This window comes from Manis pentadactyla, chromosome 3 (assembly GCF_030020395.1).
Source record: "Manis pentadactyla isolate mManPen7 chromosome 3, mManPen7.hap1, whole genome shotgun sequence".
In the NCBI taxonomy this organism is placed as follows: Eukaryota; Metazoa; Chordata; class Mammalia; order Pholidota; family Manidae; genus Manis; species Manis pentadactyla.
This window is the reverse complement of record NC_080021.1, coordinates 173,221,000-173,246,640: the sequence shown is the minus strand read 5'-3', so window position 1 is coordinate 173,246,640 and position 25,641 is coordinate 173,221,000. Positions and strand designations below refer to the sequence as shown.

Here is a 25,641-nt window from a genome sequence, read left to right as displayed (position 1 = left end):
TCACATTTAACATTCTCAGAACACCAGAAGCTTGACTCAGCACTGTGGAAGCACTTGCAAATGGGTCAGAGCATGGTCTTTAGGTGATTCCCACTCATGCTTGTCCGTAATCTGGCCTGTTTTATTTTATATACTTCAGCATTGTAAGTTATGGATATTGAATCACTGTGGTGCATTATTCTCCTGAAAATTATTTCATCATCCTTATTCAAATTTGCTTATATCAACAAATGAATGTTGGTATCTGTGTGACATTTCAACTATTGATTTTTGTATCACTTATTTCTGGAATACTTTTATTTTTTAAAAGAATGTTATTCACAGCATCCCCAAAAGAGAACTAGGACAGATATTATCACACAGATAAGGAAAGCCGAATCACAGGAAAATTTGCGATGTACCTTAAATGCCATAGTCACCCAGTTAGTAGTGACCCAGAACTCTAAACCATGTTCTTGGCTTCTCTAGGCTGTGTTCTTTCCTTTCTAAACTGCTTTCTTTGAGTTAAATAGGTTAGCTCCTCCCAGGGGAAGGTCTCAGCTTAGAGCTGGAAACTAATTGGAAAAACTTATGGTTTCTTTTTTAGGAATTGCTTGGGGGTGTGGACAAGGAATCACCTGTGTTCTCTTTTGCAAAACAAAAGAAAATAATCTATAGGAAAAAAGATAGTTTGCTCTAGGTGTAAAGAGAGGCCAACAAGCAGTAACAAAATAAAAAGCAAATTAATTAGAGAAGTAGTTGTAGTGCTTAAAAGGTACCCTTTGTAGTAATTGCCTTGGGGCACAAATGCAAAGCTAAAAACTTTCTTAAGAAACCTAAGAGCATAAAAAGAGCCAGCACTCCCTCCCACCTCCACCCCCCAAAAAGCCAGCAGCGTTATGTCATATTAGAACATTAAACTTATAAAGGAAACCATTTTAAGCAGTTCCTTGCAAATTATCCATCCCCCCTCAGTAATTAAAGAGATCTGTCATGTGAGGAATAACTCAGGGGAACCAATTCAGGCCCTGCCAGATGAGGGCAGACCAGGATCTCTTTAATGGAGAGCCTTCAAATCCAAGCTGTCATCAGGTCCTGTCAATCTTTCTTCTCCGTCTCTCAAGTACATTCCCACAGCTGCTCCTACTCCGAGCTCTCTATGGAAAATTCTGTTCTGAGTTCCTGGGCATGGAACCTCTCCTCTGCTGAAGCCAACTCCTCCCTCGCTTCTCTCTTCTCTCCTCTCCTCTCCTCCCCCACTCCAGGTGCTTTTGCAGACATGGCCTCATTTCTAAATAGAACTAGACTGTGAAGTAAGTAAGATTCTCCTGTTACACATGAGGAGAGCTAAGGGGTTAAAGTGACTTGTCCCAGGTTGTGGCTGCTAAGCAGCAGACTTACAATTGGAAACGAGGTCATCTTATTCCACAGCTCTGTGCTCTTGTCACCTTGCCATATGCTATCTTCCGTCTTGTCTGTGGTCATAATTTGCAGAGGAAGAGAAGATGTTTAAGGCAGCCTTTGAGCCTAGGCTTTTAGGGCTTTATAAGACCATGGTCTCAGTAGTTTTAGTTGTCCCTTGATAGGGTACAGTGTCCCATTTGGCAGGTCACCAGCTGAAATTATGGGTTACTTGTCTGGCTTACTTTCAGACATTACATGTCTGTCAGTTCATAGGTAGATGGTTATTGAGATCGCTTTGTGCTCGGCACTGGGTTCTGTGCTAAATAGGAGAGAACAACTCAATTTTCAGGATGGACATCCCCTGTGCTCAGTGCACCCCCTCAGTTGAGGGCCAGCAGTGTGCAGAGAGCCCTGTAAACATTGTAAAGTACAATGGGTTCACACGACAGAGGAGACTGTGGAGGCAGAGGAACAAGGTGCTGTTCCCTGGAGCAGCTCCTACAAGTACAATAAGAATCGAGATCACTGATGGGTTCCAAAGGCCCTCTTCATTCCTCATCATGCTGAACACACCTGTACACTGAGCTCTAGGGCAGAGCTTAGGGGTTCTTGAATTTGAAGGAGGCTGTGTTTTTCTTGCTACAGCCTGGATAATGACTGCATTTTCTACTTTGGTCATTGTAAATAGGGGATGAAGTTGGCAAAGGTTGGAAGAGCACTTCCTCGGCAACCCAATTAAAAAACCTTAAATGCTTAAATGTTTTATTAGTAATCTATGAAACATACAGTCATAAAAAATACTCCTTCCTCTTCAGTGTTTTCTTTGTAGCTTTTATATCCCAGTGATAGCTCACCCATTTTAGGGTAAGAGTGAGCTTGAAAACACAATTCATAGCATTAGGAGTAGTTTCTCTCAGTGTCTCATTGGAATAGGACTGTAGAGCCTGAAAGACAGGAGTTCCACTGTAACTCTGGGGGAACAAATCTGTCTCCCAGCCTGGGGCAAATTACCTTTGAAACCGAAATCAGTCGAAGGGAGAAATAAAGTGGTAGAAACCTGTTTATTGCTTACAAGCAGTTGTCCACTTATGCTCGCCTGTGTTTCGTGACCTGTCTGTAAAAAAGGGGCCCCACCCAACCTCTCTGGTCCAGATATGCCCTTGCTCCCCCTTATAATTACCTATTGATATGGAGATAGAATACTTCTCTCTACCCCTTGGAAACACCTATTGATGTGGAGATGCACTAAGGCCAGGCTAGAGATTCTGGAAATACTGCAGTTTTACCCACATCCACCCTTCGTTTTATAAAAGAAACCAAGTTCTGGGGAGAAATTATGGAACTCTACCTGGGCCTAGACCCATCCTCTTGGGCCCCAGAGCAGATAGGAGAGAAAAACATTACCCAGGTTTTTTCTGTCCAGTTTTATCCTGATTCAGAGAAAAAATAATGCCCACATAAATGTTATAAGTTGATAGCTTCAATTTTGAGTGGTGGAGGTTGTTTTTTTTTTGGGGTCTAATTTCAAAGATTTTAAATTGGGGATGTGAGACAGTGTTTAGGTTTGGTAGACAAACCATTGCAGACCAAAGCCTCTGTTTCAATCTTCTCTCTAAAAGACTACTTAAAAAAAAAAAAAGAAAGAAATGGCATAAGCAACTTGTCTAGTTTATTGCCTTAAAAAGAAAGAAAGAAAAAAAAAACCTTTAAATTTCCTATCATGACAGATGGAACAAACCTTGAAGTCAACACATTAGATGTCTTCATTTTTGTTCCAGTTTTCTCCTGGCAAACAGAAGAATTTAATAAGAACGGAACCCGTGGTTCCAAAACAAATAGGGTCTAAGTCCAAGCCATCTAAAGCTTGTGTGGAATCCCTCCGGCATTTATCCCACTGGGCCCCAGGGAAGGGAGGAGACAAACGTCCATATCCCTGTTCCAGTCAGAGTTGGTTCAGTTAAAGGTGAAACTGTCTGTCAAACTATTTATAGCATGTTTATAGCATGATGGAAAAAACAAGACCATAGGCTTTAAAGCCTGGCCTTTATTCACAGATAGTCAAGATTTGTTTTGTGTTTCAGGACAGATTCCTTAACATACTCTCAAATAATTGATATTAATTTAAACTATGGCATTTTAGCCAGTTGATGATTTTTATCATATTATTAACAGTACCTATCTCATGGTAAGACATTATTGAATTGTCAGTCTTCAGGATGAAGATGCCACTTGTTTTTAGATGGGTATAGAGGGCTTCAAGATAAGATACTGTCTTGGAACGTAAAAGGTCTTTCATTTTAATGCTTAGAAGATTGGGTTTCATTGGCACTTCCAAGGAATTTCCACCAGGTATGGTTAATAGAGCTTCTCGTTATAATTCTGTAAACTTTTGTTTGGTTTTTGTTTTATAATTATATTAACCATTTAACATCTATTTCACCATGACTTTTGAATTAAGGGTCTGTTATTTTTTTGTTTTAGGAATATAAATTCTTTGGGATTTGTTTTCCTTGGTGCCTTTTTACAAGAGACTGCTCTAACTTTTATTTCTACAATACAATAAAGAAGGAACGTGTGGGTGAGGCATGCTGAAATCTATGGGGAACCTTCACTAGATGACATATTTGACTCTGGAATATATTTATCAAAGTAAAGTTGCTGCCTCAGGGATCCCGTTAAAAGTAGTTCTCTGATTTGGGCTTCTCTAGCTTGTTGAGAAAACCCACTGACTGACTTCTTCAGTACTTACAGAGAAGATGGCATAAAACCGAAAGAGTGTGAAGTAGTTTTCCCCTGTTTTGTTAGCCTAATTTATCTTAGGCATTTTTCCAGAAATGTCCTTACCAAATAGAAGCATTAATGTTGGAACAGTCATTTCCTAACTGCTTTTGGATCAAACAAACTTGGAAAAATTGGGAAAAAGTTTAGATAGCATTGTCATATTTGAAATCTAGAAAAGTAAGCATTAGTGAAATGTGTACTTTGCTGCAGTGGGCCAGTTTTGTTGCTAACTGAAGTAACACCCTGATGGATAGCTTTACCAACATGCTACCTGCAACCCATTAAAATAAAATATATCTGGATTTTGGAAGAGGACTCAACTTTTGTGGGTTAGTAGCCCTCATATTTAGGGGTATGCAAAATTCCTGGAAAGGGTAGGTAATATGCATCAAAGTAATAGAAATCAAATATGATTTTTCCATAAAACCAATGTGAAAATGGGGGCTTCCATTCCTGGCCCAAGGACTTTGGGCCACATTTTTTTTTTAAACCAATGAGTCAAGCACTGTATATAATCAGCAGTAAATGATGTTTTTCTGACCCAGTTGGATCGTCTTTACTATATGTGTAACTCATTTCAATACAGCAGCCTTATAGTAGCAAGTTGTATGAAACTGTTTAATATATGTTAACATATTCTTACGTATTTCTTAAGGTGATTTGTGCCTTATTTGTAGTGAAACAGATCACAATATGAAATTATACCATCAATTTAGTAAAACACAGGATGGCTTCTAGGAGGGGAGTTTGGTGGGTATCTTTGTGAAACTTTAAGGCTTAAGGGTGTATGATGTGCCTTTTTTAGGAAAATTGTTGAGAGATACCTGTTTAGCTGCCCTCTTTCTCATTATAAAAATTTACTGTAGAAAGCATAGCTATTAACAATCAAATGGCTGGCATTTCTGCTGTGTTTGAATTTCTGCTTTCTAGACTGCCTTCCCATCAGCACAAATAATTTTACCTTGAGAATTAAGGTGGTATAAATCATAGCAACCTTTAGAATGCATGAATCAACTCTTAAGGCAATGGATTTTTCATTTTTTTTTCTTTTCTCTTGCCATTGTTTCATAATGTCAAGTAGCCTCAAAGCTTTGGCTTGGTAAGTGGTCAGTATATATACATTCAGCATCACATAATCCTTTGCCGAATTAATAGAATCAAGTTTATTCTAGTTTAGCCATTAGTCTTGGATATTGATGTATGCCAATAAAATCCTCCATTGGTTAGAACACTCTACTTTGTATCTACCAACTATTTAAAAATATTCAAGTCCTAATGGGATTTGAGACAGAAATATTTAGAACATCTTCTTGCAAATGAGTTTGTTTATTTAAAGTGCTTTCCATGGATGTTGCCTTCAGAATCAGTTTACAAGCTTTGGGAGAAAATTGCTCTCATTAAATTATAGTCACAGGACAATTCTTTGGTTTGCTTTTTTCTCCTTTTTGGTCAATCTGCCCATAGGGCACCATCTTCTTGAACTATTAGCTAGACCAGAGAGGGGGCTCTATGTAAGATGAAATCAAATCAGGATGGGATAGAAGCACTTACAGTGCTTAAGGTCTCTGCTTAATGAAGGCAGAGGTTTTTGGTGGTAGACTGAGACTTGTAGTGTATGGGTGGGGGTTTCATGCTCAAAAGCAGACTGACAAAATAGGGCCATTTGTAAACAGTAACTTAAACATAATTAACTTAGGAAAATTAATATTAATGTGCATTAGCTAATCATTGAAGATGAAAGTACTCACAGCTGCATTTGGACATTAATATCTACTCAAACCTAATTTTCAAGATATTCTAGTCTTCTGTATTTAGCCGGCAGTTAGATTATAGCAGATAAAAACTCTGTATCACTACTCTAAACCCCTTCCTCCAATTTACTCAACCCATTCATTTTAGTAGGCTATTACAAACGTTCCTGTGTGGTCTTAAGCTGAAGTTACTGAAGAATCTTTCATTTCAAATCAGTCTAAAATTAAAGAGTTGTAGAAATAATGTCAAAGTTCTCAGAAATGATATATTGCAAGTTTAGGAGCCAAGAGACAGAAAAAGATACTCCCAGCCTACACTTGCAAATCAGAAACAGCTGCAGCAAGGTCAGAGTCCCCCTGTGTCAAGGGGCTGGTTATTTTGTCATCAGTTAAGGGAGTCAACTTTATTCCATGTCTCTAGGCATTTGACACTTCTATTGGGCATCATCTGTAGCCTTCTAGGAACAGCATCAAGCAAGCGTGTGGTACAATAAATTCTGTGTGCAACAACTAGACAGTACAGTAGCAGTTTTTAAGTTGCACAACAATTATTTATGTATTGTGCTTCATTGTTGTATATGGGCCAGGTTTTGAGGACATTACAGTTAAATAGCCTGCAGCTAACTTTTGAGTTTATTAGCACAGTTGGGTTTTTTGTAGTCTTTGCTTTTTTTTTTCTTACTTTTTTTTTAGGATTATGGTTTTCAAAGCACTGACATTATGGGATTACTCTGTTCTTGATGTTTCTTATGGGAAAAGTTTTCATATTATCTTAAATTTTGGGGCCCAGTCCTACTCCTTACCAGCCAGAGAAAAGCAACTAATGTTTAGCCTGTGATATTTAGAAAGTTTCTTCTATGACCATGTCTTCCTGGCAGGGACTTGCTTGAACAGTCAACAGACATACCCCTTATGTTATTATCACACTAAGAATCATAAGCTTACTCATAACATTTTGTTTTGTTATTCTGTTTTTTTTTAAATACAGTTGGGGAAACAATTTTATAATGATTTTGTATTATTAAACTAGTGTTAGAATTTCATGGGATGGTTGTACACAGCCCTTTGGTCCTTTGAAAAATAATGATCTTTTAGGAAGTAATGTAATTTATGGGACAAAGGAAGTAACTTTACCCATTTGGTGGGGGGAAAACTGTCTTGTTACTAAAGCAATGAGAAAAAGTGATTCAGAGATGAGAGAGTATGTTTGCTCGGATGACGATGAATGTGTAAGAGAATCGCTAGGGCAGTGGTTCTCACACTTGAACAGGCCCCAGAATCTCCTGGAAAGCTTGGGATAGCATGTCACTGGGGCCTACCCCAAAGTTTCTGATTCAAGAATTCTGGGGTAAGGATTGGGAATTGGCATTTAATACAAGTGTCCCAGGTGCTGCTCATGTTGGTGATACAGAGACCACTGCTGTAGTGTAATTAAACTAACGGAGTCTTAGCTGAGAATTTTTTTTAACTATAGTGTTAGTAACACTGCAGAAAATGGAAAGAATTGCAATTGAAGTTTGTTAGTGAGGGTGACTGTATTGACTAGGAGAAGATTGCATTGTAATTAAGTTGCTGAGCTAATAAGATTAAGGAAACAATAGTTTAGAACGTAATATATTTCTAAATTTAGTTTACCTTGTATTACAGCTTATAGCTTATGAAAAGTTTTTGCTTTTTTCCTTTTAAAAACAAGAACTGCACTAAAAACATCCATGTGCTTACATATATTGTGGGCTTAAAACCATCCTGAAGTTTGTTCTGTCCAAAATATTTAACTATTGCTACTGGGTGGGGCACTTTCATTCAATACTGCTACCTGGGGATGGAGATGGAGGGTCGTTGAAATTCTTAATTAGGATTGAAAATGACTGGCTAGAAAATACCTAACCATGATTACTTTGAGGATAAGCCCATATTTTATTCATGCTTGCATTCTCAGTCCTGATGTGTAATAAGTGTGCAGTGCTTGTGAAAGGATAAATGAATTGTTGGAAGTAATTAGGTGGTAGGAAACCATTTTAGAAGATTAACCCACCCCAGGAAATCCATTAGTGACTTGAAACATTTGCATATTAGTTTATTAATATAGTTTTCATCTCAGTATATTTGAGGCAAATGAAAATCATAATAGAGTTAAATAATACCAAGTTTTTAATATCAAAGCAAATGTCTAAAAAAATGTGTATTTTGATAGCCATAACAGATTATCTAAATGAGGCTAGGATTAAAGCCATGGAGAGAGAACAGAAGCATTAACTTAAAATAATGCAGTCCAAGAAGCCATATTTGCAAGAGAATTAAGAAACTTCCAAATTTATATTAATTTCATCTTAATAGTTTGGCAGAATCATGTTATCCTAGTCTATTTTTTTTTTAAGGTCTTCATATTCCTTCCTATATTGGTGGTGGGAACATAATATCCACATTGTAATAGATCCTATACCCATAAAATTGCAGAAGATGTTTTTAAGGACAGAGACTATTTTTTTATATCTTTAACACCTCACTCTTTGTTAGTCATAAATTTTGGCTGAACGGCATCCCTTCTCTTTTACACTATTTAGTGGAAGTAAGAATACTTCTTAGTAAAATAGTCATGTGTTAGGACAAAGGTTTGGTAAAAATTTAGCATTTACAAAATAATTTTCTCACAACAGACCTACCAAATCACACTGGCTCTGCCAAAAGCAGTGCTTTTTATTACTTTATGGATAGAAGAATCTGAGGTAGAAAAAAGTTACTTAACTTGCCTGAAGTTAGTTACTTGAGCTAGGAAATGCCAGAGCCAGGCAGAGAAAGCAGATCTGCTAGCTCCAAATCTGACCTCTCTATAAAATCCGACTATTGATATATTATGGTTTTTTCTCATAGGAAAAAGTATACAGTGGAAGGGAGACCTCGATATCAGTACTCCTTGACTTCCAGATATTTCAAATTTGAAAAATCTTGCTCTTCTCTGAATTTCCCTAGAATTCATTCCACATCACATTTTTGTTTTAAACGTTTTTCTTTTATTACACAAGCAAGAGTGTTTGTAGAAAAATGGGAAGATACAAATAAGCACAAAGAAGAAAATACTTTCATTCAAGCATCTAGCTCAGAGTGCTGAGCATAGAAGCCATTAATAAATATCTATTGATTGAATGCCAGGAATTAGCTCTCTGACCTCTGGGTAAATTGCTTAAGTTGTCATATTCCATCTGTAAAAAGGAGTGGCTGGCAGGGCTCTTGGGCTACTTATTTCCTTATGTTATAGATTTATGTGACATCAGCAATCTTTCAGGGACTTGGTGAAAGGTATTAAATAAACCATACCTTTATTATTATCTCTAAGGAAGAAATTATTTGAAATTTGCTGTCTTTAAACCTCTTACTGCTCTTTGTCGTAAGTAGGAAAGAAAAGATTTATTTGCATTATATGATATGTGTTTATTGGGGGGTGAGAGTTTGTGAGAGCAGATGCATTTATTTATAAATAAGTCATCATTATAAATTATTAAAAACTCCTCCCTGTGATATTTCAAGTTCTGTTGTTTAGTTTCTACCCTCCTCAACCCCAAACTATAGTCAGATGGACTAGAGTTTATCTCCCAGCATTTCTTTGTGAAAATAGAATAACAAGGGAAAGGAATTGATGAGCAGGAAAGGCTGACTTGGTTTCTTGGTAGTCTTTCTGATTGATTGTATTTACTCCATGAGCATGTGTATATTAATTCACATGACTTACTAGTTCATAAGGTGATACCAGGACTATTGTCTAAAACTCTGACATTGGAAGATAAACCCAATTAGTGGGTTTTCAACATAGGATATGACAGCACATGAAGAGAATGATTTTTATAAAACACAAATATAACTGTTGTTGCATGATAAATTTAAACAAAACAGGCTTTTCTCAGGTTAGAATTGCAGTGCCTCTAAAATATTTACTAGCATGATAAGCAGCTGTTCTGTCTCCTGTTGTTTTAGCATCATTTTATTCTAACCAAATTTTCTTATAGCTGAGTTTGTGTTTCCATTCTGTATGTTCATCCATTTCATTAAATCTGCTGTTAGAGTGGGTTGGGAATGGACATTCAAGTTGATAAAAAAAGAACTCTGAAAACATTTGTTGCTGGTTTAGTTTTTGTAAACTTCCTTTTCTTTTCATATAAGTGAATTGGGCTTTAATAGAATTCCACAAAAAATTAACTGGAAGGCTCTTAGCAAAATTCATTTTTCTACTGCATTTGGTATTTCATAAGTCTATGATTAATTTTTAAAGTATGATAAAGCAATAATAGGTTTGAATATGTAATGTTGCACTTAAGGTCCAGTCGTTTCATACTAGGAGTGGCTCTCTGCAAAGGTTATTTAGGGACTTAGCTCACCTTTATTCAGTTTTATAATTTATCTTTTGACTCAGTGAAAGCTGTTACGGTCACACTTTAAGAGAAGGAGCTTTTCTTCTGATTTACACTGAATGAGTGAACATTAGCTGGCTCTTCAAGTTAGGGTCTTAATTATTCTCCTGTTTGACCTTTGTCTGTAACATTTGGTTTGAGTTGTGTTCTTCTCTTTGACTTTAAGATTCAACCACTAGCAGAGGCCTTATTTAATCTTTCTATTGAGCTGTTTTCATCTTCTTGAATAGGGCATAAACCTATTCATCAACCTATCTTTCATATGGGCATGCTGTTCTGTAATACTATTAAGATTGAATGTGTTGTGGCAGGGTGCAGTCTATTTAAAAGGCAATGTAATATGTTTCAATGTGATTAAGAACAAGAGTGTTACAAGTGTAATATATAGTAAAATCATAACACTCAAGGGCTTTTTACATAATGTGCAAACAGTTGATTTGATTTTTTACTTTAGCTTTTTAAAAGCCTGGTGTTTCTCATAAATGTTGCCATTATGTTCTGATGTTTCATTCCTTAATCCTTGAGTTGATACGCGGCTAAAACTTAAGTCATATCAAGTTCCTGAGGAATCAAATTTCAAGTTTGACTTACACATGTAAAACAGGGTTTTACTCAGTAGATTTAATCTGACTTCATAATCAGAATGAAAACAAGAAAATGAAAATCAAATTTATAGAATTTTTTCTTACAGGGTGGCCTCTGTTAAATTTAGTATTTAGTTATTTATTATTTACACTGGTCTAATAACAAAAAAATTCTCCTCTAATTAAGAAAAAGCCTTTACCAAGAAATGTTAAAAAAATTTCAAATGCAATTCTGAATCTTTGCTTCTGTTGTTCATTCTTTGTTTGTTTGGTCCTAATTTCCTGATTGTATTATAGCAGATGTGGTATTTAGTTGATAGATGTTTTATGCTTACACAAAGATGCTAAAAAGCAAAATGCATCTGTCTTCAAGTTAAAATAGAAGTAGCACACATGACTTTTCATTGGAATAATAGAATTTTATGTCTAGAAGCAGCCTCTGAAATGGAAGCTGGCTCCTTGTGTGCCAGAGGAGGTATGGAGTGAATGGTTAAAGGAACTCTCCAAAGGTCTGGTGGCAAGTCTGTGGTACAAATGGAGCCTGAACCTGTCTCTTGATTCTTTGCTAATTTTTCTGTACCACTGGACTCAGATTCAGATTAGAGTTCTATTTTCTGCTCATTTGTTTTATTGCAATATTTCAGTGTCACTGCTTTATAACACATTACCTTGGAAGCTTTATTCGTTGCCTTTTTTATGATACATGCTAACTTGGGCTTTATGAGTTTGAATGTGGGCTGACAGTGGGGACCGACTGCTAGTACTTTTAGTGGTGGATTGGAACAAAAGAATTCCAAAGTAAAGAATATTTCCTTTTTTCATATATCCCTGTCAAGAATCTAGAGGGCCAAAATAGAACCAGATATAATAAATGTTTAATCAAACTGATTATCAATACGTATATATGTAAATCTGTTTTTTGGAAGATGTTTGGAAAAGTTCAAAATAAGTTCTCTAGTGTTTATGGTTGGTATTCAACTACTTTTAGGTAACTCGATGATTTCTAGTTTCCAGAAAATGTTCTAAAGCTTTCTAGGGATTCTCTCATTTATGTTTTTAGCATGGATGATCTCTTAAAGTTGGAGGGAGCTGTATGAAGTAGGTAATAGCTTTAGCTCCGTTTTATAACTGAGAGGACAAAACGAATTATGTGGAGTGTCCAATGTGGGATCTTAACCAAGTGGTTCTTTTCAAAAGCTACAGCTCTCAACCACTAAGCTCTTCTGCATCCCCATTGCACATTATTTCCCTCTGCCACAAAACACCACCTGTGGCTAAATTTTTCCGTGGGCACTTGATGTAAGTTAGTGAATGCTTCCACAAGTCTTTAAAATAAGCTTCAGAAGTATGTATGAGAATTCTCATGCTTAACATTTGGGGCACAGGAGTAATTTCTGGTAACAACCTTCAGCCTCTTTTTTCCTCCTCTTTCTTCATATTCAATCTCAATTTTCCATCCTTCCCATTCTCCTTGATTTATTAGCAGCAATGGTCAATATACCTTGTGCATTATTTGGATGCCTTCTTTTCTGTTCTCAAAAGACTAGACGATTCTGTATTATTCCCACATAATTTAAAGCTGTTACTTGTTAGCTCCTAAATTCTTCACCAATATCCTGTTTTTTACCTTCCTCGTAGAAAACTCACTTCCTCACTACCTCAAAATTGAAAAGTACCATGAGGAAATACCAAAGTCAGTTGCCCATCCAGTGGAATGTTTCTTGTACAGTACAGCTTGTATTATGATCTTCTCCCACTAAGCTTTTTCCAGAATCATTACTATGTATTAAAATTTTCTTTTCCTCCTCCTTTTGGCAATATGATTGATACCTGCTTTCTTTCAACAGGCTAAAATGAAATCCCTTTCTTTGCTTCTCTCTGGTTTGTCCCCTAGGCTTTTCTGTTTGTGAGTTCTCAATTGTAATACAGACTATTAATAGTTTTTGTGTCTGTTCTGATTTCTCTCTTATTTGTATTTTTCCCCCCTTACTAAGTAATTCCTGAAATTCAGATAACAGGAAAAGGTACCAGGCAGTTAGCACTGCATTAGGTCAATCAGCAGGTATTTTGTAAAATTTGACCTATAAAATAGAGTAGAGGCTGTTTTTCTCCAGTTGCTGTCTATCTCTGTTTAGCCTGAAGACATGCCAGAGCTGCAAATCTTGCTGAGAAATCAATGTGGCTCATTTTGATGGTCAGGATAGGCTGGAAACAGTAGACCGCACTTGTGTTTAACAGGAGCAAGCAAAAAATCATACTCTGTAAAAGTAGATTTACTTTAATGACATAGGTGAAATTTTATAATGTGCTTTTGAACAGTGGTATTAGATTTTATTTTAACACTGGCTTACTTTTATTCCTGCATAATCTTAAGGGACCCTAATAATATATCTAAAATTAAGGATTGGAATTTAGGCTATTTAAATTGTCATTGTTTGGGGCAAACACCCTATTGCTTTTGTAAAAGCAATAAACACTGCAGGGTGTAGGGCTTCTTCCTGGGAACACAGTTTGAAAACCTGTGAGAAGGGTGGAGACCTAGGGTTTTCCCTAGTTCATTAGAGAAGGTTGAAGATGTCAGGCTAAACAGGGTCAACATTGTTATATGCAGTGTCTAATGACCACTGTCATATTAGGGTCACCTCCATTCTGCCTTCATTTGTAATATCTGATGGAGCTTAAATCAGGTTACTTAGGATAGGCTATCTCTGTACCAAATGCTAAACAGAAAAACAAGGTAGAGTCCACAAGCTGTTGAAAAGAAATCTTGTTCTTAACTCTTCTAATGTTAAATCAGTTTTGATTCTTTCCGTGGAAGCATTTGTTTTCCTACTGCAAAGGGAGTAAAGCACCAATTAATTAGCAAGTATTAATTTAGCATTTATTTAACATGGAATTGCTCCCTATACAAGAAGAGGTGGGTGTAAAACACATTTAAAAGTGACTCTTATACACTGTGTACTTACTGAACGAAAAAAACATTTCAGTTGTAAAGTATACCTTTAATATGAATATACGTGTTTGAGAAAATTGTATTTTTATTGTTTCCACTTAACTCCTGACCCACATGATTTTTTTCCTTGCAGCACTGTTTCCCTCCCCTTGAATAGATAGCTTTTCACTTGTGATCTTTTTCTCAAATTGCACTTAAGATTCACTACTTTTTTATGGTTAGCGTTACTTAGTCCAAATACTTCTTTCTGTAATGTGTTTAGGACTAAAAAAAAAAATCTATCACCTAAGATTAGGTTACACAATTCCCAAGAATTATATCTACCTCTAAGATCTTCATTAATGAAGAATCATAATGAGTAGATACATTGTTTCTCTGGAAATTTGTAGCTTTGGGAGAATTTAAGATTTGAGAAATGAGGTTGTAAGATCCTAACAGCCAAATTTCTGTGAGTGTTAAATGATGAATTCAGGATGGAAACAAGGTACAAGCAGGAAAGGTTCATGAAGGAGGATAATTCACTCAAGGCGCTAAGAAGCCCTGAAGAAGAGTATAAGGACAGGCTTTCTTTAGGTTGCTTACACATCTTCTTTCGTAAGCAATATAAAGAGTGTTTTTTCCCCTGCCTGGCCAATGCATACCCTGATCCTTTTTCTCTTGCAGGTCCAGCTTAAATGTCACCTCCTTGGAGAGGGAATACTGTACTAGGATGAAAAGGGGCTTCCCATTCTCATGACAGCCTGCTTCATTTTTACTGCAGCTCTTATTTTTCAATACTTTCTCAATATTCTTGTTTCTCTTCTCTCTTCCTCACCCTCCCTGCCTCCCAACAGTGGACGTAAGTTGAATGAGTGCAGGGACCATTTCAGTTGTGTTCATTGCCGCATCTCTAGTTGGAAGCATAGAACCTGCACTTAGAGGACAAGTACTCCACCTTATCTTTGTAGCCCTGTGATTACAGAGTACCTGTTGGATTCACTTGATTAGACTAATATTATTAAAAAAGAAAAAGAATTAATATTAATGAGAAAATAGGATACTTTTATAAATGAAGACATTAAATTACTTTTTTTCCCTCTAAATAAAAGCATCAGTCTCAGTGACAGGTGGATCAAGTGTAAAACCAGGGGTAAAACCTTGGTGCCAGAGGGCTGGTTATTTCTGCTACATCCCAAAGTCATGAGGTGATTATTTGAAGAAGTGAGATTCTTCTGTGGCAGTTTATACATTTAATTGAATAATGCAAAGCTATGAAGAGTGACTGTGCTCCTGAGGGCTAGATTTATGATGGAGAAGTACATACTGCATGGAGATGCTCCTGCCAAACACCCGGAGGTTCTTAGTCACTTCCCTGAAAGACCATTTCCCATATAGCCAATGATGCTTTTCCAGCTGGACCTGCTATTACATGGTAGTGTGAAAAATATATTGCCCAAGATTTAGCTTTAACAGTGATAGTCATTCTTGAGAGAGAAATCTCAAAATCCTCCCATTTGAACAATTGTCAATGAAAGAATCAGGTTTGTCTTAGGCTGAACTTTCTCTGAAGGTATAGTTTTGCAGTTTCCCCTTTGAATTAGCCTGGAAATACATTTCCAGATCTCTGAAGCAGGGCTGTATACTGAGTTATACTGAGGGAACTTGGGGCAAGTTGGTAGAAGTACCCTCAATTTTAGTGAAAGATGTAAGCTCGAGGATTTATATTTAATACATCCTAAGAATTCATAATGTTATCTAGTTTGGGGCAATCTCTGTTATTTTTCTGGCTCACTTGCAGTATGTTCCTTGAAGAAATGATTATGAAGGCAGTCCTATTTTAACCTCACAGTTTTAGTCTCTCAAAATGAAATATATTGACTTAACCTCAGTTAGATGAGCTTTGCTAACTCTAATGAAGTAACTCCTCTGAAAGACGGAAATGTACATATGTTTTTAAAACAAAGTCTTTCTCTTTCTTCCCCTCTGGAGAGAGAGGCTAGGGATATTCTGAGTCTATAAGTGAAGATTTCAAGTTACCAACAAATGAAGTAATTTTTATGTATCATCATTAAGATTTTTCTCAATATTGCCAATTTGGAATCTTGAACTCTTATTCCAAATCAAGGAATTTTGTAACATTTCAAAGTTAATGATCCCTTTTTCATATGTGTAATCCATTTTTACCCACCTGGACTTTCTGAGTATGTATAGTATGGGGTTCTCTCTATGAGTAGAGACTTTATCCATATTATCTGTTTTTTCTTCATCATTTTCAGTGTTTGTGCTTACAGAGACTGCTCTGTTACACTGTTTTACTTTCCAAATGCCTTTGCTTGCACTTTCTGCTTGCCATCCAGGCCTTTCTTCTCCACTGCTAGGCTTGCTCCATCTCTTCCCTTGAAGCTCATACTAAAGTTATGTTTCATTAATTCAACTCAGTTTCATAAACGGTGGGCTGGGTTCAGATATAACAATAGGCCTGAGACAGCCATAGCTCTTGGAAAGCATAGAATTAAACTGGAATGAGGGTAGGACTTGACTGTAGCATATATATAAGGATTAGCTAGTAAGACCAATGAGAAGAAAAGGTGGAATCTAGAAGAGGGAAACTACCATGTTTGTTTTGGAGTCTTCGCAGAAGGCTATTTGGAGGAGGTGCTATATGAGTTGGTCCTTGAGTGGTGAGTCCTGAGGAGGTAGACAGAAGTTCCACGTCTGCCCAGATAGCTAACTGTATCTAGCCATTTCTTTAAAACTTTATGAAAGTTAATTGGACAGTTATCTTGTGTGGCTGTGGTTCTTTGTTGCATATGAAGTAATTAGGTTTTTACAATTACATTTGAATTGAAGAAAAAACCAGAAAGGTAGAAACAATTCCACAACACAGATCAAAAGTTGCCTGGTAATCCTTTTTCAGGGAAAGGAGGAAGTGACACAAAGAAGAACATTTTTGTTGTTTAGAAATACCTGTTTAGAAATGGGCTGAATAGAAGTAACAATGGAATTTTTTTTTGTGTGTGTGTATGTGTGTGTGCACATGCTTGTAAAAACAAAAACAAAACCCAACTGTTGATCTTTGATCTTTCCATAATGTCACAAGTGTGGAGGCTTGGCATGTGCGGTGGCACTGCTGAGCTCTGACTGCCGGGGGCTAACTGTAGACTTCCAAGTGGCCACACCGAACAGTTTGGGGAGCAGACATGGGCCATGCAGCTCTGTTTCATTGTTCTTGGAGGCTCTGATGTGGTGGAACTGAAGTAGAAAGGGAAGGAGTTCAAAGTGCTCAAGTTGGAAGAAACATTTGACACAAAGTGGTGGTAATGACCAGTCTTTATAAAGAGAGAGTTTGGTGAGCTTCTTTCCTGAAGGGCTCTGCACAGTAAATAAGGCAAAACCAATGATTATCAATGGGCAACTGGACCATGTCCTTAACAGAACTATTCAGATGGGCATAAATCATAGTATCTAAACAAACAGATTGGAGAGAGACTCTGAAGAGGAATCCATCAGCTATTTTCCTAAGAAGTAGGGAAAAAACTATTAACTAATGATACTTCTTAAAACTTATGTGAGGGTCTTATGGATTTGGAAGACTTTCTTCATTTCTTTTTAGTGCTAAAAAATTGGAATCTTTTAATTAATTAAATATATTTATTATATATGTGTGTGTGTGCTTTATTACATAAACACAGATTCATTTATTCATCCCAGGGGCATTTATTTCTCTGTATTAAGCACAGCTCTTTTTTTAAAATCATGACTATTTTATTAAAGTATAGTTAATACACAATATTACATTGGTTTGAAGTATGCAACATAGTGATTCAACAGTTAACTACATTGTTAAATGCTCACCCCACCTAGTGTAGTTACTATCTGTGAACATAGAAAGATGTAGAATTATTGACAATATTCTTTATGCTGTACCTTCATCCCCCTGTGTAATTTATATTATGATTGAGATTTTGTGCCTCTTTATCTCCTTCACTTACTTCACCTCCTCACCACCCCCACACACTTCCCCCATGGTAACCACTCGTTCATTCTCAGTGTCTATAAGTCTATTTCTTTTTTGTTTGTTTTGTTTTTTTTAGATTCCACATATAAGTGAAATCATATAGTATTTGTCTTTCTCTGCCTGGCTTATTTCATTTAGCGTAATACCCTCTGGGTCCATCCATGTTGTTGCAAATGGCAAGATTTCTTTTTTTATGGCTGAATAATACTCCGTTGTGTATTTGTACCATATCTTCTTTATCCATTCATCTGTAGATGGACACTTTGGTTGCTTCCATATTTTGGCTATTGTAGGTAATACAGCAGTAAACCTAGGGGGTGCATATATCTTTTTAAAGCAGTGAATTTTTTTGGGGGGGTGCGGGAGGGGTCTGGTTTAAATTTCGAGAGGTAGAATTACTGGGTCATATGTTATTTCTATTTTTTGTTTTTTGAGATGCCTTCATACTGCTTTCAACAGTGGCTACACCAGTTTACATTCCCACCACCAGACAAGCATAGCTCTTCTTGAAGCCTTTTCCTCCTAAAGGAAGAATATTAAAAGTCTCAGGTATTAAGTAAGGATTTGACTTACTCCAGGTTAACCAAGTCAGGGCCTTTGTTCCCCTTCATGTGCTTTTTTTCCTTATGTACATTTTGTGTTCAACTTAAAAATTAAATAGTTTACTGGTCAATGTATATAGTTAATATCATAAATGTGTATATGGATCTATATTGTGTCTACTATTTTTGAAACACTATTTAAGGGAAAAAAAGCCCAATTACTCATTATTTACAAAAACTAATCTGTTCTTCTCAGGCATGAATTTGGGGTGTTGTATGCTGGTAGATCTACATGTCACATGTGATTATTCGGACAGAGAAAGTTTTGAAAATGTCTCCTAGTTTGACCTTTGGAGTACATGGGTAGTAATGTGTTGAAGGAGAGGAGAACAGACATGCTAATTGTGGTTCTATAACATTTTTTTTCAAGATGACATTGGAGATCTTCTGGCCCAATTTATTAACTCAGTTTCTAAAAGTTGTTATTCTCAGAATTTAGAACCTGTTCCACATTAGGTATTTGGCTTTCAAGAGAAGACTCCTCTGTGGCAACACTTTTTACCACCTGTGTCAGTTTTTGAAAGTTTATGTTGATTGTAGTGAGTTCGGAGAAAAATTTCACTGGCTATGGTCAGCTCCTTACTGCTCCTGGAAAGCAAATTCTTTAATAATGGTTAATCACTGAAGGGTGGAAGAATCTTAAAAAAATTTCACTTCCACAAACATTTGTTGAGAACCTTTTACTTGGCTCAGGGTTGGTGGCTGGAGTTACAGATATGAATAAGGATGGGGTTGCTGACTTGGGGAGCTCAGCCTGGTGGAGGAATCGGAGAGGTAAATGAGTTTATCTCCTGGCCTGATAAGTGCAACAAGGGAAGCTTGGAAGAGGAGCAAGGGAAATGTTCTGAAAGAGCGAACATTTGACAAGATTAAGGGTTTCCAGGGATCCTACTGAATGAATTTGCACAGTTTAAAGAATGAATATTAATCCTCCCATTTCATTGTCACCTATAAAAATTTGATGACTTTCCATAGATGAGTATTCCTTTAATAACTTCTGCAACTTGGCCTTTTATTACTAGATCTTAAGGATTATCTGATTCTTGAATGGTTGAGAGGAAGAATGAGTTGAAGGGTTTGGATCCTTAGATCTTGTAAAGGGACAGTGACCAGTGACCAGAGAGAAGGGATTCTTAATGAAGAAGTGAAGTGTTGGTGAGTGACAGGAGGAGGTCCCAAATGTGGTTGTACTGGTTTAAAAATAATTGCTTTATGTCTAATGTACTATCCCTACTGGCCGAAATGCTTCCTAACTTTCACTCCAGTTTCTTTTTAAGAACTAAGTTAGACATTCATGTTAATGATTCAGGTTTTAAGATACTGGAATAAGTAAATAAATAAACTACTTCTCCTAATTTGACTTCGTTCAGATTGCAACTGTGAGTTTTTATTTGTATTGCTACTGATTTTCTGGCTTGTTTATTGTATATATAGTTTCTATTGTTTGCTTCTATTTAAAAACTCAGGGTGTTCTATAGACATTGTTCATTGTTATTTATGAAAATACTGCATTTAAAACTAATTTAGGTATGAATTGATAAACAGTTTCATATAAAACCAGACTTCTATGGAATATTAATACATAACAGATCATTTCCTTTAGCGGGTGGAAAAAAATCTAAGACCTTCAACTATAAGATGTGCTCACTGCAGCTGTTTCCTATAATAGGAGCAATTTGCATGCAGAATAGAGAAAATGAATTATACAAAAGGGTGCATAGAAGAACAGCTATAACTTCTTTGGCATATACAGCAGCCCACAGAATACACTTCCCTCAAATGACATTGGCATGATTCATCCCAGACAACCTGGGCACTGAAACTGCTGTTCCAGGAAGGGGCTCCTGGAAACGTCATGGGTACTCTAGCTGGGGTGGGGTGGGGGTGGGGGTGGGGGAGTGCTCAGTACATTTAGTGGCATTACCTCCCCAGTGTTTAGAGTATTTGAACATTCATGACAGGTTAGCAGGTGGTCAGTGGATATGACTGGAGCCACTCTGAGTCCTTCTGCTTTTTCCTTTTTTATTAGAGATACTTGGAAGGGCAGGTGAGATGCCTCCTTCCTGATTTACTTCTGACTTCAGTTTGGGGATGTGTTTCTAAGGTGAGCCAAAGGAGACTGTCAAGTGTCAAAATCCTATCTTTGTGTACCTCTTTGGAACCATATTTGTACTCCCAGAATGTCTAATTTTCATGTACGTTATCATCATGCCTCACACTTATATTTCCCCACAGAGTCTTCTTGCATCTTGACAGCCATGCTGATGGGTATGTAGATGATATTCTCACTTTTAAAGGGAAAGGAACTAGAGGTGTCTAGAGGACCCTTAGTCTAGGGCCAAGGACCTGAGTCTTCTAGTTCAAATCCCAGGCTCTTTGCTTGCTGCCTTCTTTCTGTTTTCATCTGAAAAGGGTACCTGACAATTGGGTCTTTTAAAGGTTAGATTTCTTACCCTGTTCATTCAGTTATTGAGAACTTACTGTGCCTGGATCTGTGCTGTATCTTTTACATACATCTTCTTGTTTAATCCCCACACTGTCCTGAAGAGGAACCAAGGTTCAGAGAATTGGAGCGACTTTGCAGATGTCACCTGGCCAGTGTGAGGTGGAGCTCAATCTACACCCACGTGTGCCTGAGCCCTTGACACTGTTTCTGAGGCAGATGTTTCTGTCCTTGAGGAATGAAAGGAAATTATACATGAGATTCCTGAATATATGGCTATATAGTTGAGTGTCAAAACCAGGAATTCAGACAGTTAGTGTGTTGGGAGGGTAAAAGGAGAAGACAGAGAATACTTTGTGGTCTGGAAAGGCCTTGTGAAGAAGTTGGAATTGGAACTAGCAGAGGATGCTTAGAGTTGCGTCGAGGTGTGATGGAAGAAATAACCGGAGGCTAGGGCACAGTTGGGAAATGTTGGACATATGTGGGGGGAATTGATGCATTTGAATGAAGCACAGCAGGCTGGTGCGTGGCAGATGGGGGCAGAAGGTAGGCTGGAGCTCTGCTGCAGGGACTGTGGGATACCTGGGTGTGTAGCCTTGATGTTCAGCATGTACATATTTACTTCTTTGTGGTCCTACCAAATGCAGTCTTAACTAGAAAATTTCAGTTGGCTTGTGACTGATTTTAATTTAATGGAAATTTTAGTGGGGTGAAATCTTGTTTAGCTTCTTAGGGTGTCTCCCATTTCCCAAGAACTTGCCTTAATAGTTTTCCTTCATAAGAAACACAAAAGCCTTATCGTTTCTTTTATATCTTATGATGTCAATAGATTTTAAGTGTTTGTATGTATACCAACATTTCCATAAGCATTCTTATTTGGGGGAAGGTAAGGGATAGTGACTTAATAATGCTCCAGCATTGGGAGACACTAGGTTTGGGGTTTTCTAAAGAAGGAGGAAGGTCCTGCTACTTTTTGGGGAAGAAATCAGGATATGTCAGAGAAGTATATCAAAGATTAGATGTAGTACATTTGCTAGGAAACTTCCAAGCTTTGGGTCATAAGAAGCTATCCTCAGGTTGCCTAAAGCTTTAGGGCAGGGTAATAACAGCAGAAGTTAAGTCATTAATGATCATGGTTGACTGTGATGCTCTACCCCCTGCCCCCATCAAGATTTGAACAGGTAACTACATATTTGCTTTGAAAATTATATTTTCAAAAAAATAATTTGAAAATTATTATAGATTCTGGAAAAGAAATGGACAGAGATGCAGATGGGGTCTTGGCAAAGGGCTGCAAAAATTGAAGATGATCTAGATGTAGAATGGTATTTCCTCTTTTTAAAAGAAAGAGGGATGTCTTTCTGTCTATTCTCATCTCACCTATTTTCTCTTTTAATGTTGCAGTGTGCAAAGATCCACCTTACAAAGTAGAAGAATCTGGGTATGCTGGTTTCATTTTGCCAATTGAGGTTTATTTTAAAAACAAGGTATGTAATCTTTACCCATTAACCTTTCAGTAGAAGTTCCTCCACTAAGCACATGATGTTTAAAATAATTTTGATTCATAAACTTTTCTATCACTAGATGATTTTGAAATAAAATTTAAGTTTGTCTTCTAATTTAAATTTTGGCTATTGTTATCCTTAATTATAGACAAAGTGGCTATAAAAAGATAATTTCTTTTATATGAAATCAGGCTATATGAAATTCAGTGTTCTTTTTAAGAAAATGATTAGTATTTTTAAAAGATTAATACATGTTTATAAACTAGAGAAAATTATGGTTTTTAAGTGAAATGCTCCTGTTTTTCATATTTCTAGAATTTTTGAGACTTGTGAAGAATGATCTCTTATCTTCAGCTGATACACATGTAAATGACACACATTGCAATTATATCATATTAAGATATTATGGATTCTACTGGATTTAAAAGTTTTCCACAGTACATATGTGCCAAAACATATACACTATATTATTGGACAGATTGCTCTACCTCTGGGGCTCACTTTCCTTATTTACAAAATGGGGATAGGATAAGAGTACCTACCTCATAAGTTGGCTAGGATGATTAGATACAACACATCTGTATAGAGTATTCAGAACAATGCTTCACAGATAAGTAACACTTAATAAATGCTAGTAGTTGTTTTTAATCACACAGTTCTTTTCGTTTATTCCAAAGCAAACATAATTTCTTGAACTTGCCCAAAAGTGAGAGATAATTCACCTCTTTGTTTTTCTTTTGAAAGAACTGAGCAAATAAAATGTTGTATTATCAAAGCCAGTGCTTCATCAAGTATAGTCTTTGCACCAGCAGCATTGGCATCACCCATGAGCAGGTTATAAATGAGATTCTCAGGCTCTATCCCAGATCTACTGAGTTAGAGTCTCTGGGACCAGAGCCTAGAACATGCATATTTACTAGCCTTCAGGTGATTTTGATGCACAGCAAAATATGCTACCAACTTTAATGTGTGATAAGCCCCTTTCAGTGCTCAATACTTTCAACTGCAACAATGTCCCGCTGGTTTTTTCAGTGTCTGGAAGGCCCAGCCTTCAATTCAGCAAAATACAGCTTTATGATTAAAAGGTAATTCACTTGTAATTAAGCTGTAATAAAACAATCCTGACAAGTAGGAATGTATGGATGACAGGGATAGATTTTATTTTACTTCTTTCTTGTTTCTTTCTGAACCTGTCTTCTGATGCACCACGTTCCTGCCACATTCCTACAAACCTGCTACCCCCATTGTTTCTTTTTAATATTTGCGTTTTGGGAGCATATTTGACAGTAACCTATTTCTATGTAAATTTTGAGTGCTTACTTTGTTTATGGCAATTTGCTGAGCCCTTTACATCTATTGCTTCATTTAATAGGTTTATAAAAACTTTTGAGAGGTAAGTTAATTTACAGGAAAGGAAACTGAGTCATGGAAAGATTTCATGGCCTAAGGCCACACACGGTTGGAAAATGTCAAGACCAGATTCTTGATCTATATTCTCTCCATTTGTTATTCTTTTCTATGCCTTATAAGCAATAACTCTTAGCTAGAATAATGATTACCTTTTTCAGTAGTAATACCACTGAAAATCTTCATGTTTTTCATTCTAAGCAGAATTTGTTGAGATGCGTTTATGTCTATTCATGTGCTATGCTTTTACGTGGATGTATTGACTTGTTTTTTTCTAATTTCAAGTTGAATTTCCCTTGATAAACTAGGTTGTAGCTCTCATTTTTCTTTATTTTAAAAAAATTGAGACATAATTTACATACCATAAAATTCATCTCCATAGAGTGTACAGCTCATAGATTTAGTATATATTGTGCAACTGTCACCACTGTCTAATTTTAGAACATTTTCATCACCTCATAAAGATACCCTGTACCCATTAGCAATCACTCTTCATTCCCCATTCCTCCATCCCCTGGCAAACCATTCGTCTACTTCCTTTTTCTAGATTATTTCCTATTCTGGCCATTTCACATAAATGGAATCATACAATATGGGGCATTTTCACTTAGTATAATTTCAAGGTTTATCCATGTTATAGGATATATCAGTGCTTACGGACTGTTACTCCATTGTACAAATAACACAACATTTTGTTTATTCATAATTCAATGGACATTGACTTGTTTCCACCTTTAGCTATTATGAATAATGCTGCTATTAACATTCATATTTAAGTTTTTGTTAAAAACTTATTTATGGTTTTTAACCATAAATGTATGTTTTCAAATCTAGGTATATACCTAGATGGAATTACTGGGTCCTGTGGTAACTCTATGCTTAACTTTTTGAAGAACTGCCAAACTGATTTCCAAAATGACTGTATTATTTTACATTCCCACCAGCAATATATGAAATGAAGGTTTCAGTTTCTCCACATCCTGGCAAAAACTTGTTATTTTCCATTTTTTTGTTAGAGTTATCATAGTGCGCGTGAAGTGGTATCTCATTTTCATTTCATTTGTGTTTGCCTGATGACTTACGATTTTAAACATCTTTTCATGTGCTTATTGTCCATTTGTTTATTTTCTTTGGAGGAATTACTATTCAAGTCCTTTGCCCATTTTTTAATGCACTGATTTTTAATTTAAATGGTTGTGTTTATGGAAAGGAATTCAGAGCCTATCTTTCCCCACCCATCCACCTTTTCCATGTTATAGACATTTAATTAATAAAGAGCACATGGTGCTTTTTTCACTTGTCACATTCCTCATATCCAGAGTTTTATTTCATTCAGGCATTGTTGGAAGAGTCTAGGCTTTCAAGCCAGGGAAGGTAATGTTGAAAAATATTAGGGGATAGGTAGGTGTGATCTCTTCTGGGAGGGTCATAATGGTTATAGCACCCTGTTCCCATCACCTAAGTTAATTGACATTGCATTGGCTTCAGTTTGGAAATAGTGCTGTAGTGAAGTATCTTCTCTCCTTTTTTGTTTTTAACTCCTCTGGTTATTTTTATAAGCTCTCAATTCAGCACAGAAATACATTTTCTGAATTGCACAGTTCCTTCTTTATAGAAATAATTGGAATCTCTCCATACATCAGATTTAAAATGAAAACAAATGAAGGATGAGGAGGCAGTCTTCTTGGCACTTTGTATAGTCATTCTTATGCCTGACAGACATTTATTCACTTTGTAAGGAGTTTCAGTTTCTTAAAATATGAAGGAAGAATAGTTCAACCATTGTGGAAAGCAGTATGGAGGTTCCTCAAAAAACTAAAAATAGCAATACC

The 25,641-nt window shown here is 36.5% G+C and overlaps 1 protein-coding gene across 2 annotated transcripts in view; it reads left to right on the top strand.

Annotated features, from left to right (window-relative positions):
• The window catches only part of MLLT3 (MLLT3 super elongation complex subunit), a 277,727-nt gene that overhangs the window by 120,092 nt on the left and 131,994 nt on the right, over positions 1-25,641 (top strand). For both annotated transcript variants that reach the window (XM_036887878.2, XM_036887885.2), the window contains exon 3: positions 22,302-22,384. In XM_036887878.2, the coding sequence (XP_036743773.2) occupies positions 22,302-22,384 (83 nt within the window). The remainder of the gene's footprint in view (positions 1-22,301; positions 22,385-25,641) is intronic.